Here is a 15,031-nt window from a genome sequence, read left to right as displayed (position 1 = left end):
ATTAGACAAACTTATTCGATCTGATCGAATCGAGTGGTGTTAGTTGTGCGCTAAAAGCTATAAATAAAATAACAACAACGAAAGTTAAAAATACGATATTATTTATTGTTAACAAATTCACGAACGCGTTAAATTGCAAACAATCAAAATAAAATATTCGAGAGCGAGAGTACATTAGGCCACATCAGCTGAATTTATTGGCATAGGTTTGGAATTCATTAATCATAATTGAAATCTTTGTATATAAACGAGTATTGAAATAAGTGACTGCCTGACCGATAATCAAAGACAAGACAAAACGGCTGCAGATAGAATCTTGAAATTCTGCACGAGGATCTGTCTTGTTGCTTAGGCTGAGTTTTTCAAAATTCGCACTAAAAAGGGTTCTAAAAGTATTAAATGTGCAAAAAAAAGTGATTACTTTGTATTGGACAAACGAATTGAGTTAGAATTCTGAAATTTGGAATGAGCGCCACTGATGGAGTTCAGGGTAGATGTAATAAAGGGTTTTGGGAAATTCGTAGTAAAAGGGCACGAAAAGTACTAAAATGTGCTATAAATTTAATACCTTGTATTGGACAAACGGAATGAGCTAGTACTGTGACATTTGGAATAAGATTTACTAATAAATTGCGGGATAGATGCACCAAAGGATTTTTTTGAAATTCGAACTTTAAAGTTACGAAAAATTCTAAAATGGCACCATTTGGTATTATGTAAACAGTTAGAGCTAAAAACTTGCAATCTTATAATGAGAATCAAGGTTAGAAAGTAGGTTTTTGTTCCAAAGCACTTTCATATAGGTTTTGCATATATGTGTACTAAGTACGAACTGTACTAAGTGGAACTGTTTGGTTTAAGACGAAAGGAAGAAACTACAATTTTTACATTTTGTATTATAGTTCCTGTCGGCAGCAGCTTTTTGATAAAGAGGTGGAAATGTGAACTACAAGTATACGAAAAGTACTAAATAGTACTATATTTTTGGTACAATTCGGTATTGGGTGAACTGAATTGAAATTTGACATTTAATATAAGAGTCGCTGTTCATATGTTCCCTGTTTTCGGAAATGTGTATCATAATTGTACGACAATACTGAATAGTATATACAGGGTGAGATGAAAAAACTGCAGTCAAATTCAGATTATTTGGCTGAAAAACCAGAAGTGGCTATCGTTAGAACACTCCAGCATTTAAATGTGAATAAATATTTTGTGTCTTGTACCATCGCTCGTTACCGTGATACTGGTAGCGTAGCCCGAAGTGGACGGATGAAAATAGCAACATCAGCAGAAATGGTTCGAAAAGTAAAGAAGCGACTTGATCGTAACCCGCGTCGCAATGGCCGAAAAAGGTCTGGTGAGCTGAACATATCGCAATATTCCAGTCGGCAAATATAGAAAAATCAGCTCGGGGTAGAGTTATTAAAATTCAAAAAGTGCAAGAAAATAGACTCAAAAGAGCTAAAGAGTTGCTTCGCTTGGCCGAAAGTGGTGAACAGCCGAATTTGGTTTTCTCCGATGAGAAAACATTCGTTGTCCAGCAGTTTGTCAACAAACAAAATGATTGTGTTTACTTGCCAACGAGGTCAACTGAAAATGTGAACCTTCGGTTGGTCACCAGAACTCAAGCATCGGCCATGGTGATGGTGTGGGCCGCCAAAAAACAGCCGATGGTCGCTCTCCGCTCGTATAAATCGACCGTGGCATCAGAATAAATGCCGAATATTATGGCGCAAATATTCTGTAGGGTGTATTAAAGTCTTGGGCATGCAAACATTTTGCACTCAGCACCATCAGTACGCCACCCAAGAATGGTTACAAAATGAGGTTCCTCGCTTCATTTCCAGCGTACAATGACAACCAAAATCTACGGATACCAATCCGTTGGACTATTGTGTCTGGAGTATTTTGAAAAGCAAGGTTGGCACTAAAAATACCAAAGTGCCGATCACCTCAAGCAAGCGCTTCGCCGAGAATGGGTCAAAATACCGCAGAGCAACATTCGGGCAGTGTGTGACGGTTTCATTGGCCGTTTAAAGACCATAATTCGTGCCAAAGGTGACCAATGCGAACAAATCTAAACTTAATCTAAAATTTTATTCTATTTCCGACATTTTTAGCTTTCATTGAATAAAATTAAAAAAAAAAAATTAAAAAGTGGCATTTGATTTTGTTGCAGTCTTTTTTTGTCTCACCCTGTAGTATAACTGTACAAAAAGTTTGATAATAAATTTGAGATTGGATCTTAGCACAGAGCTGGAATTGGAATTATATAATAATTGTTAAGGTCAAAATGTGCCGCCTTCGAAACAATGGTTTTGGACCCAAGGTTTTGTTTTATATCCTCCATAGAATGGAATGTATATTATCTTTGTCATTCCGTTTGTAACTCCTCTCCTCTCTTCTATCTTTCCAATGAATCGAGATAGTGGACTAAAGTTGTGAAAACGAGTGTAGGCAGGTTAAGTTCGTTAATGGCCATGTCGGTCCACGTCTACATATATTACGGTACCTCCCTTAATTCGGTATTCCTGCGACGTAATCTGCATGAATTGCGACGTAATCTGCATGAATTGTTTAAAATTTCATATTTAAAGTTCGTAATGGGTACTGACAAACAAAGTTGCCTGGTCCATTTCTTCATATAGCCCCCATATAACGGTACCTTCATATATTCGGTATTTTGATGCATTTAGCCACCGGATTTGTTCCAAGTTTTGTATTTGAAGTTCTCTATCGGTACTACAGCCTATGGCAGAAGATTACTTATGTAGGTTCACGTCTTCTCCCATATAACGGTTTCATTTAAGCAGTATTTTTCGATGGATGTTTTTGAAAATGTTTAAGTGCCTTCCAAATGGTGGAGGGTATCAACAGTTCGGCCCGGCTTAACTTAGCTGCTGTTTACTTGTTTGGAATAAATTTGTTTTTGGGCATTTGGAGCCGAACTATTAATGTTCGTCCGTCTGATGGTATGATAAGTATCCAATTTAGGTCAAATATAGCAAATTGTAATAGTTGACAATATAGGCCCTGGGAAAAAATGTTCCTGGTCTCAAAACTAAAAAAAATCGATCGTCGTGAAGCACTTTCGACATGTGTGTTAAGGCTTATGTAACTCAGTAAGTCAAGCCGACCGATCATCAACAACGTATCTTTGCGAATTTTATCTATTCTGTCATACTTACGGAAGCATTGTTCTATTCCTATATTCAAATTTCTAATTTTAACCTCTGTTTATAGTATCTTAACCTAATCGATCTAATGTGAATCGATATTGTATATTTGCATATACCCAACATTTGGTGCTTTAGTACGCAAAAAGTTGAATGTTTATTCAAAAAATCGTAAAAACCAACTTATATTCGCAACGATTTTTACGACTTTATTATGTGTGTATTATTAGCAAAACAAAACATTTTCTCTCCGTTACAAATAACAATTCAATGAGCCAATAACACCGACAACAATAACAAATAAACCAACAAGCTAGCCATTCGGCCAGAAGCGAAGCCAGCTAGCTAGCCATTCTGGCAAATGGCCACCCACCCGGAGTGAAATATCCATCAAAATTTGTATCTCATACCTCATTCAGTGGCCAGTGCCCTCTATTCGAAGCATTTGAATTTTAAAGTGCACGCGATATATGCAATATTGATTGGGAGGAAAGACAGAGGGGGAGAATGTGTGGGAGAGAGAGAGGAGACGCGGACAGGAAAGCTAATACAACGTAAACGCCGTTGTCGGCTCCTCGTAAAATAAAACAGCAGGTTTCCATGCCATTGCCATACCATTGGTGGTGGTGGTGTAGTCAAATGTTGGCATCTGCTGATACCGATGCTGCTGCCGCTCCAGCTACTGTTGCTTATGATGATGATGATGGTGATGCTGCTGCTTTTGTTGTTTGTTTGTATTGATTGTTATGGCGATGTTGTATTTTTCCACACAGTACAGACCTCATGAAAAACAAACAGCAACAACAAATAAAGTTGAAATTGTTAATAATTTGCAAATTTTTGCAAAATACATTTCGATATTCTTTTTTTTCTTCGTTGTTAGCTTCGTTGTAAACATTGAACTTGCAATTGATACTGAATTGCTGAACAGGTGCAATTCGGATATGAGTCAAAAGGAAGATTATTGGGAAATAAATGTAAGCCATGTTGGTATTAATAGAAATTGGGTCTTCCAAGAAACGTTCAGTTTGATCGGAACGTACTTTCATGAGATAAAGAAAAGTTTATAAATAAAAGTATCTGGATTTAATATTCGAATGTTTTGCACTTTAAACTTAAAATACCAGTAACATTGGTTGGAGAATGCAGTTAATGTATTTAAACACGTGAACTTACATAGACCAATTTCTACTTCCAGAATTGTTATCTATTTCTAGTCTTAAATACCAAAGATCGGGTGGTACCGTTATGTGGAAACCGAGGATCAATGTGAACAATGTTCTGACACCAGTGGTAGAAAATATTAAGAGCTGCAAATAATGAATTTAAAAGAAATCCGGCAGAAAATATGGTGTAAATCGTAAAAAATACAGAATATATGTTACATGGAACTATAGAAGACCTAGACATTTTATACATACAATGATATGCCACAGAAAGTAAAACCTATTACAAATTTTAACAAGTTTATCAAGTTCGGGCGGGCCGAACTTTGAATACCCTCCACCATTTGGAACGAATTTGAAAATTTTCAAAAAATAAATTCCTCAAAAAATTCTGTTAAAATACTGAATATAGCCGATATATTGGGGTCCATACGATGTGTGATTGTTGTCATTGATGTGTGTGTGATAAGTCATTGACATATTCACATTCGAAGCTTAAAATAAACGGTGAATAATTTAACCAAAATCGTCAAAATACCGTATATACCGGAGCTATACGAAGACCTGGACCTGCACAGAAAATTTTCTGTCACAGGCTGAACATTTCAAACAATTTCGGTGGGTATTGTACCTAAACTCGTCAAAATACCGAATATAGGGAGGTACTTGTATTTGGGACCTATACGAAGACCTGGACCTGCATACATAGAGAATTTTCTGTCACAGACAGTAGTTCTCATTACGAACTCTAAATATGTAATTTGAAACAATTCCGGTGAGTAATGTCTTTAAAATCATCAAAATACGGAATATAGGGAGGTACCTTTATATGAGGGCTATACGAAGACGTGGACCTGCACAGATAAATTTCTGTCTTAGGCTGTAGTATCCATTTCGAACTTCAAATACCAAATTATAAAAAATTCCGGTTAATAATGTCGCTAAAATCTTCAAAATACCGAATATCGGGAGGTACCGATAAATGGGGGCAATACGAAGACGTGGACCTGCACAGACAAATTTCTGTCTTAGGCTGCAGTATCCATTTCGAACTTCAAATTCCAAATTATAGAAAATTCCGGTTAATAATGTCGCTAAAATCTTCAAAATACCGAATATCGGGAGGTACCGTTATATGGGGGCTATATGAAAACGTGGACCTACATGACCCATTTACGAACATAACTTTCCTACTGGAAAAATAAACATGTGTGCCAAATTTTAGCAGACAGACAGGCAGACGGACTTCGCTAAATCGACTTAGAATTTTACGCTGATCAAGAATATAAATACTTTGTTGGGTGTGACATGAGTATTTCGAGGAGTTACAAACGAAATGACAAAGTTAATAAAGCCTCCATAGTATGGTGGAGAGTATAAAAACATCATTTAAATATGGAATGTTAGAATATGCAGCTATTTACGGAATATACGGTCTGTAGCCAAATCAAATATCCATTACGAATAACAAATACTGACTTTTAGGCAATTGTTACTTATATCATCAAAATGCGGATTTTTTAAAATGCCGATAAAGTGGCTAAATGGCTACGTATGATATACGTACGGCTCTTTAAAATAATGGGTTTAGACCCTAGGTCCCTTTCGACGAAATCATTTTCAGGAAATTTGGAGTCGATTTAGGGGTGTTCATTCGTCCCTCTGTCTGTCTGGTTGGTGGGCATGATAACGTTCGAAACGGGTATGCGTTTTGATCCAAACTTGGTAAATCATCATATTACTGTCAAACTTAGACCGAGTTCGGAGATGGACAATATCGGTTCAATCCTTCTGGTACCTTCCCCACAAGAGGTCAAAATTTTCAAAGAAAATAACTTACCGTCATGAACAAGAAAGAATAGCACAATATTCAGCAAATATTTTTATCAGTGTTAGGTCAGGTACGAACAATTTCGGCCCACTCCATCAAGTACCTCTCCACAAAGCATCAAAAATTTTAAAAATTATAACTTATATAGAATTCGAAATAAGGGTCCGATTGTCTTCAAGTTTGGCCTATCGCAATTCTTTTGCCAACACAAGATCTGACATGAAGATAAACCATATCGGACAACTCCTTCTGGTACCTCCTACACAACGGATCAAATATCACTCATGATTCTCTGAAAATTTACACATCTGGTGTGAAGATGGTAGATATCGGCCCACTTCTTTCGGTCTCTCCTCCACAAGGGCGTCAAGATAAAAATGGATCATAAAAGCGAATGGGATACATCGGTCCATTTCTTCTGGGCTACCATTTTCAATAACCAAAATTATCATCAATTATAATTCCATCTAGTCTTCGTGGATTCCAAAATGTATTCTGACACAAGATCTGGTGTGAAGATGGGATATATCGGCCTACTTTTTCTGGTACCTCTCATAACTTGCGAAACTACTCAACGATACTCTTCAAACTTGGTGTGTCTCAATATTTTTCTCATCAGAGATCTGACGTGAATATGAATTTTCGTCTGGTACCTCCCCTACAAAAGCTCAACATGTTGGTTTTATTTTTTAAAAATTTAAATAATTTTTTTATTTTCTTAAAATTTTGCACATCCCAATATCTTTTTTTAATAAATATTAGATACGGTAGATCACTTCGGTCCGGCGTATATGGTACCTCATGTATATTTCAAAATTTTAGAAAAAGAATCATATATCATATGAGGGTTAACCCACGGGATTTGCATTTAAATTGTAATATCCACTACTATTACTTCAAATAAATCCTCTCAAAGTAGGTTAATCCTACAAAAAGTTCTAACGTAAACATGGCATTATTTCAGATACGAAATGGTGCAGCCCTTCGGAACCTCCTTTATAAAAGGTCAACAGTTTGAACAATCATAACGTAAGATTGAAGGTATACATCTGTCGGTAAATCCGACGGATACTTCTTTAATTGTTTAACTAGAGCTTAATTGAAAAGCCGATTCAGCGAAAACGAGTCACTATTTAGTGCGGTTTATAGTACGCAGGAATAATTCGGCCATTTTCATTGTACAATGAGCAAGTAGTGGATTATCGAGGTATATTGAACAAATTTTTGTGCATACAAATTGAAGAGGACGGCGTTACGTGACACACTTCTGAAATTACAATCGATGTTTTGCGACCATTATCAGCTCTATTATCAGATGTTGAAGCTGCGATGTGATACCGCTAGACTAGTATCTGTGAGGTCCCGTCAATGATGAGTGTCACGTTGACAAGCCACATACAATTGGTGCTTTAAAGTACAATATTCGTAAAACCATCGGTGAAATACAGCTGCACACAGTCGATAATGTACTGAAAAATTAGACCAATTGTGTATTCTACTGCATGACCAGCCAAGGAAGCCATTTTTTACATCATAAACTGGAAGTATTGTGCTTTCAAATTAGAAATAATTTTGAGAGAATATCCGAAAACTTTTTCCATGAAGATCGGGGAAAGCACAACACCTGCAAGCGGTAGTGGCAAATTACAGAACTTTTTTATTATATTATTAAAATAATAATTTTCATATTACCCTCCTCATAATCCATAACTATTAGAAATATCATCCGAACATTTTTGTTAATGGGCTTCGTTATTTCCTTTTTAAATGGTGACATGTTGTCCATCTAGTCAAAACATTTAACAACCTACATTCACATAGTCACCTATAAATTGGATAAATATTGTATCAATCAAATTGTTCTCTACACACATACACACCTACATACATATGTAGATGTGTGTGTGTATGAATTTGTGTTGACCATACTGCTTGCATTTGCCCACCATGTGTTTAAAGTGTAGCTAGCCAAACGCTTGTCTGTTTATGTTTTGTTGGCCAACGGTGGCCGGAGAGAAGGTGGGAGGGAAGCGAACGTTGAATGAATAACAAAATTCCACAATTTATGGCCATTCAATCATCGACACCTCGTCAACAGAAGAGAACAGCATAGAACGTGTATGGGCGCCAAACGATCGAATGTGCACGAGTGAATGAATGACCATTAGCCTCGCTGAAAGCCATACCCAAGGAAGATTTTTAACCATCAACATCATCAACGAGCATCATCAGCATTAGATGGATAAATGGATGGACGGTGTTATCCATATTACCAACACCACCATCAGTATCGGCAGCAACATCATCATCAACGACATCATCGGCAGCACCATCATTCCGCCAGCTACAACATTTAGAAATTAAGCGTTTCGTTTTTATGAGACTAAATTGGTCCGGTCGCAATTTTTTTTTCGTTATTGTTTTGCAAATGGATATGGAAATAATTTGAATTGCCTACCAATCGAGAGATGAGAGACGAGAGTAATTGAAAATGTTTTTCTAGCCATAGGCTGATAAAATTTTCTCTTAATCAACAAACTATTTAAGCCAACTAACGTGTCTAAGATATATGCGTCAATAAATGCGATGGAGGGCTAATAAAATAAAAATCGGATAGGAGGAAGAAATGGGGACTTTTAATTGAATTTTATTTTATATCTTTAATTTCAGACCTAATTTTAAGCGAGGTAGCTCAAATTCAATAAAAATAGGTACGATTTGATTAAATTGCAAATAAAATGTCCGCAAATACGAAACAAAAATAAAAGAAGATCGAACATTTATATCCAATTCTATGCGAAATCAAAAAATCCATATTCATCTCAGATTTCTGGTTGTGAGGAAAATTTAGTTGTAAAGAATCGCTGACTTGTTTTAAAAGTTATTACAGATAAAATATTGAAAATTGAGACCTCTTGTGGGTGAGATACCAGAAGGAGTTGGCAGATATATATCACCTTCAAAACAGATCATGTGTTAGCAAAAATGTGTGTCTGTATTAAATTTTGAGATAGTTGGATTCTTAGTTTGGTTTCTTTGAGCGTTTTGTTTTTCAAAGTCTTGAACCCTATGTAGGGAAGGTACCAGAAGAATGGTACGATTTATACCATCTTTATAACATATCTTGTGTTGATGGAAATATTGAGATGTACCAAGTCTGAGTGGAATCAAATGTCAATTTTGCGTTTATGAGCTTGATGGATATTCAAAATACTGACCCGATGTATCCCATCTCAGAGCAGATCTTGGGATGGGCGAAATATGACGATAACCATATGTTTTTTCTGTTTTTTTACTCGTTTTGGTTATTTAAAACTTTGACCCTTTTCGTGTTTTATGAGCTTCGTGGATATTCAGAATTTGACCCTTTGTGGGGGAGGCACCAGAAAGGGTGGACCGATAAATTCCATCTTCAGAGATGCTTATTTCGGAGTTTATGATTGTTTGGTTATTCGAAATGTTAACCCTTTGTGGGGGAGGTACCAGAAGGAAAAATCCGATTTCTGCCATTTTTATAACAAATCTTGTGTTAATGAAAATATTGAGATGTGCAAAGTCTGAATGGAATCGGATGTTGATTTCGTTTTTTAAAGTGAATATTAAAATCTTTGACCCTTTGTGGGGAAGGGAACTAGTAGGAGTCGACAGATGCATTACATCTTCACAGCAGATCTTGGGTTAATAAAAATATTGTGAATTGTTTAATTTATATCACATATTTCAATTACATCACATTTATAAGGGTTATAATTATTCAAAAGTTTTGATCCCTTGTGAAGAGGTATTTGATGGAGTGGGACCGATATTGCCCATATTTGCACCTGATCTAGCACTGATGCAAGTATTAGGATTTACCAAATCGAGCAACATCGAATTATTCTTTCTTTCTCTTTCTGTGGAGTAAAATATTTTTCCGAAATATTCCAACTTTTGTGTGGGAGGTACCGAAAGGAGTGGGCCCATACTGCCAATTTCCGAACTCGATTTAAATTTGATAATAATATTACGATATACCAAGTTCGGACCAAATCAGATACTCCCATCTAGAGTTATCGTGCCACATTGCGTGACATTGCTAGATCGACTCCAAATGTCCTGAAACGGATTTGGTCTAAAGATACCTAGGATCTAAAACCGTTATATCGATGAAGCACGTTTTGGCCGTATCAAATGATATATACAGGGTGAGACAAATAAATTGCAACAAAGTCAAACGCCATACTTTTTATATTTTTTTAAATTTTTTTTGAATGAAAGCAAAAAATTTCGGAGATAGCAACAAATTTTAGAATATGTTTAGATTTGTCCGAATTGGTCACCTTTGGCATGAATTATGGCCTGCAAACGGCCAATGAAACCGTCACACGCTGTCCGAATGTTGCTCCGCGGTATTTTGGCCCTTTCCCGGCGAAACAACTGCTTGAGGTGATAGACACTTTGGGTATTTTTTATTGCCAACCTTGCTTTCCAAAATACTCCAGACATAATAGTCCAACGGATTGGTATCCGGAGGTTTTGGTAGCCATTGTGCGCTCGAAATGAAGCGAGAACCTCATATGGTAACAATTCTTGGGCGGCGCGTGCTGAGTCCTGTGGGAATGTCCAAGGTCTGCTACCAAACTGTTTGCGTGCCCAAGGCTTTAATACACCCTTCAGAATATTCGGCATTTATTCTGAAGCCACGGCCGATTAATACGAGCGGAGAGCGATCACCATGGCCGGCGCTTGAGTTCTGGTGGCCAACCAAAGGTGCACATTTTCAGCTGATCTCTTTGGCTAGTACACACTATCATTTTGTTTGATTACAAACTGCTGGGCATCGAAGAAAACCAAATTCGTCAGTTCATCACTTTCGGCCAAGCGAAGCAACTCTTTAGCTCTTTTGAGTCTATTTCTTTCTGTTGCGGTGTAAGTTCTTGCTTTTTTTGCTTTGCCGAGCTCATTTTTCAATATTTGCCAAATGGAATATTGCTATATGTTGAGCTCACGAGCTATTTTTTGGCCACTGCCAGGCGGGTTTCCATCGAGTCGCTTCTTTACTTTCGAACCATTTCTGCTGATGTTGCTGTTTTCTTCCGTCCACTTCCTTGAAGTCGGGCTACGCTACCACAGTATCACGGTAACGAGCGATGGTGCGAGACACAAAATATTTATTGACATTTAAACGCTGGAGTGCTCTAACGATAGCCACTTGTGGTTTTCCAGCCAAATATAAAGAAATCACACTATCACGCTTGAATTCCGTAACGAATAATCTTTTTTTTCTGGAAAATTCACACCAAAATGCTTTTGTACGCTTGTAAACAATATAATGAGCTGTCACTGGAATAATTTTAAGAGCTGTTGGACGAGCGGCTTAGAAATGACAGCAGTCTGAAGTTGGTTGCAGTTTTTTCATCTCACCCTGTGTACCCCTCTCTAGCCATATGCTTAAGTGTATAAAAAGGGTGAAATAACCTGTCGAGAAAATAATTTTATGTACTCTGTATTAACTTTTTAGGTATTATGTCATTTAAATTTTATTGTTTTGTAATTTATTTTAAAACATCAATATTTGGGATAATTACCTCATAAAAAACTAGAAAATTTTTTGCGTAAATTTTGTTACATCATTTTTTTCTTTATTTCATTGCTAAGGTTTTTATTACGGAATTCTTTTTTAGTTTTTAAACTTTTTTGGTTGCTCAAAATTAGCCAATATCAGCCAGCAATGATATAATTTTCCGTTAAATATATATGTTTTTTAAGACAGCTGCAATTAAAATATCATTTTGTGTTTTTCTTTTTTCTTCCTCTAATATTTGCAATGCCCAGTGGTTCCGTTTATGTTGTTTGAGTGGGAGATGGTTGGGTATTTAAACGTTATTCACACTTCGGGCTTATAAACACATTAACACCACATTCAATTTAAAATTAAGAAATTCAAAATAAATATTAAAAAATTAAATGTTTTTTCTGCTGCGGGGTTTTACGTAGTTTTTTTATGAATACATACATATTTTGTTTAAAAATTGTGTTCCATTTGAAATGTACATCTATATATGTGTGTGTAAATACATATATTTTTTTAAGAAAAATAAGTGATGTATGCGGTGGCATTCTAGTCGAAATTGACCACAATACATAAGTGTTATGCTCATTTCGTATTATTTACAACATATTATGAATTGACCTTCTATAACCTCTTCAAGGTTAAGGTAGTTTTAGAAAACGCTTTATTCTCAATTGAATTATACACTGTGCAACAGGTTTAAACTTTTTCTATTTCTAAAAATTTATGAAAATTCCATTCTATTGTGGAAAATTGTCGGTATAGCAAAATCTCAAAGAGGGAGCATCTTTAAATCAAATTATTTATTTACGGTTCGAAATTTTTGGTATCGAAGTTTGACATTTGTCCAGATATTATATAACTTAGAGGGTCTTTAAAATTAAAAATTGGTTACATTGGTCACGTTTGATTGTAGCATAATAAATACACTGCATTATTGAGTAAAAAAATCATATTGTGCGGTATTGGTAGGTAAGGCACATTTTTGAAATAATTTCTTAAAAAGAATAAAATATGTCTGCCGTAGATATCCACAATAAAATGGAAGCTGTGCGAGACGAATTCCTCATTGAAAGGTAGTGTCCCTATTGCGAAGTAATGTGTGATTTCAGTAAAGTAATTGCGCTTTCAACTACGAACTGAAGGTTCAGAGTTCGAGACTCGACGTCAGCAAACGAAGAAAAACAAGATTGGGCAGGCCGAACTCCAAAAAAAAAATCGACTGGAGGCTTAAACCGTTATTATGATGAGGCACATTTGGCCTATCAAATCATATATACCTTCTGTAAGCATAAGCCTGAGTCTATAATGAAACTCTTAAAATATAATTCTTTAACAATGAAGTATCACATCTGTCGCCCATAACATTTGTATTCATTTGGTTTTAGCGTTTCATAAATAATATTTCGAAGTCAGCAACAATTCTAAATTGAAGAGCATATGAATTAAACAATGGTCCGTCCACTAAGTTTAATTTTGACATAACTTGTACAACATTTCTTACGGATAAATGCTTTAGTTTTTGACTTGTAATGCGTCTATATAGCCCAAAAATAATTGCACGTTAAATTGCGCGATTTAGACGGCTCGGCCCCGAACTTGAAATACAATGTTCACCGGTCACGGTCACGGTCCGATGATAACACCAGCCCTTAAACCGTACCAAAGTGTGACTTTTTCTGAATGCCTTGGGAGCATTTGCAATGCTTCTGACTGATCCTCACCACAAAATCGACAATTAAGCTTATTTACGTAGAAGAAGCGCTCGAAGAACTTCCTTAGCAGAGCATGCGATAAAAAAAAAACAACTAAAACAGCTGCTAAGTTCAGTCGGGACGAACTTTTAATACCCCACCATTTTAAAGGACCTTGAAAGATTTACCAAAAAATATCGTCGAAAAATGCTGCTCAAAGGAAAACCGCTATATGGGTGCTATACGCAGACGTGGTCCCACATATACAATTTTTGTTATAAGCAGTAGTAACCATTCCGAGCTTCAAATACGAAATTTGAAACAATTCCGGTGAATAATGTTCTTAAAATCATCAAAATACGGAATATTCGGAGGTATCCTTATATGGGAGTTATACGAAGATGTATGTATACCATCATACACAACTTTTTGCCATAGGCTGCAGTGAAGTTTATTTAGAAATCAAGTAAAAAATGTCGCTATATTCATCAAAATACCGAATATCGGCAGGTATTGTTATATGTGGGCTATACGAAGACGTGGACCTGCATAGGCAATTTTCCGTCATAGGTTGTAGGTTGTATAAGTACATTATGAGCTTCAAACTTCAAATACAAAATTTGAAAAAATTCCGGTCAAAAATGTCGCCAACATCATCAAAATACCGAATATCGGGGGTACCCTTGTATGGGGGCTATTAGGGGGCTTGTATGGAGCATACAATTGCCTTCCAGAGGGAAAACTCCTTTTGTAAAATTTCAGACAAATCCATTGTAAAATATGGCTCAAATCATCAAAATGCCGAATATCGGGGGTACCGTTATATGGGAACTATACGATATCGATATGCACCAAACACGATATATATGACCGATTTCAATAAAATTCAGAATATGTGGCGGAATTTGGTTAGAATAATAAATTTGACAAATTAATTGGAAATCGGTTAAGATTTGGATATATCTATGTATCGGAAATTGTCAAATTATATTGAAATCGAACCAGATTGAGATATGATTTTATAAAGAAGCATTAACCCGCATCGCCTTTGGACAAACCCTTTGCGTATGGGGACTTAATTTGGCATGTTGCTGCTTTTCTCATTCTCAACTGTTCCTGCCATGTTCACGCGTTGGTAGACCGAGCCATTTGTTTATTTTTATTTTTTTTTAACTAACAAATATTCTTATTTAAAATATTATGTTAATCTCTTTATTACCATTCGTTCTGAAAGCAAAGTGACTGTATGAGTCTATGTTTTCTTATAGCTCCCATATATCGCCAAATCCTGATATTCCAAATATTGATAATTTTAGACAAAGATTTTATGGGATTGGAAGTACTGAATATTTTCAAAAGCGTTGGGGACCGAATGAAACTTTTTCGTAATTACTCTTTAGAAACCACAAATATTCCAATTTTCCCTTTGGACTTACCACAACTCCATGCGTTGCGGCCACGGGTACCGATATCGCCAGAATAACACCCCATATGGTGCAAATGCAGATTTTCGTAATTTTCTCTGTGCGCAGCATACGCGATCGAATCGGATGTACGACTGAAAAATCGATCAATTGACATCAGGACCAGCGTGTAGATACTGGCAAATG

The 15,031-nt window shown here is 36.2% G+C and overlaps 1 protein-coding gene across 1 annotated transcript in view; it reads right to left on the bottom strand.

Annotated features, from left to right (window-relative positions):
* Positions 1-15,025, bottom strand: part of LOC101892145 (allatostatin-A receptor) — a 42,415-nt gene extending 27,390 nt beyond the window's left edge. The window contains exon 1 of the mRNA XM_059125476.1: positions 14,858-15,025. Coding sequence (XP_058981459.1) covers positions 14,858-14,956 — 99 coding nt within the window. The 5' untranslated portion in view covers positions 14,957-15,025. The remainder of the gene's footprint in view (positions 1-14,857) is intronic.
* Positions 15,026-15,031: the final 6 nt, after the last annotated feature.

The sequence above is a fragment of the Musca domestica genome, unplaced genomic scaffold, assembly GCF_030504385.1.
Source record: "Musca domestica strain aabys unplaced genomic scaffold, Musca_domestica.polishedcontigs.V.1.1 33, whole genome shotgun sequence".
Classification (NCBI taxonomy): domain Eukaryota; kingdom Metazoa; phylum Arthropoda; class Insecta; order Diptera; family Muscidae; genus Musca; species Musca domestica.
This window is presented reverse-complemented; position numbering and strand designations above follow the sequence as displayed.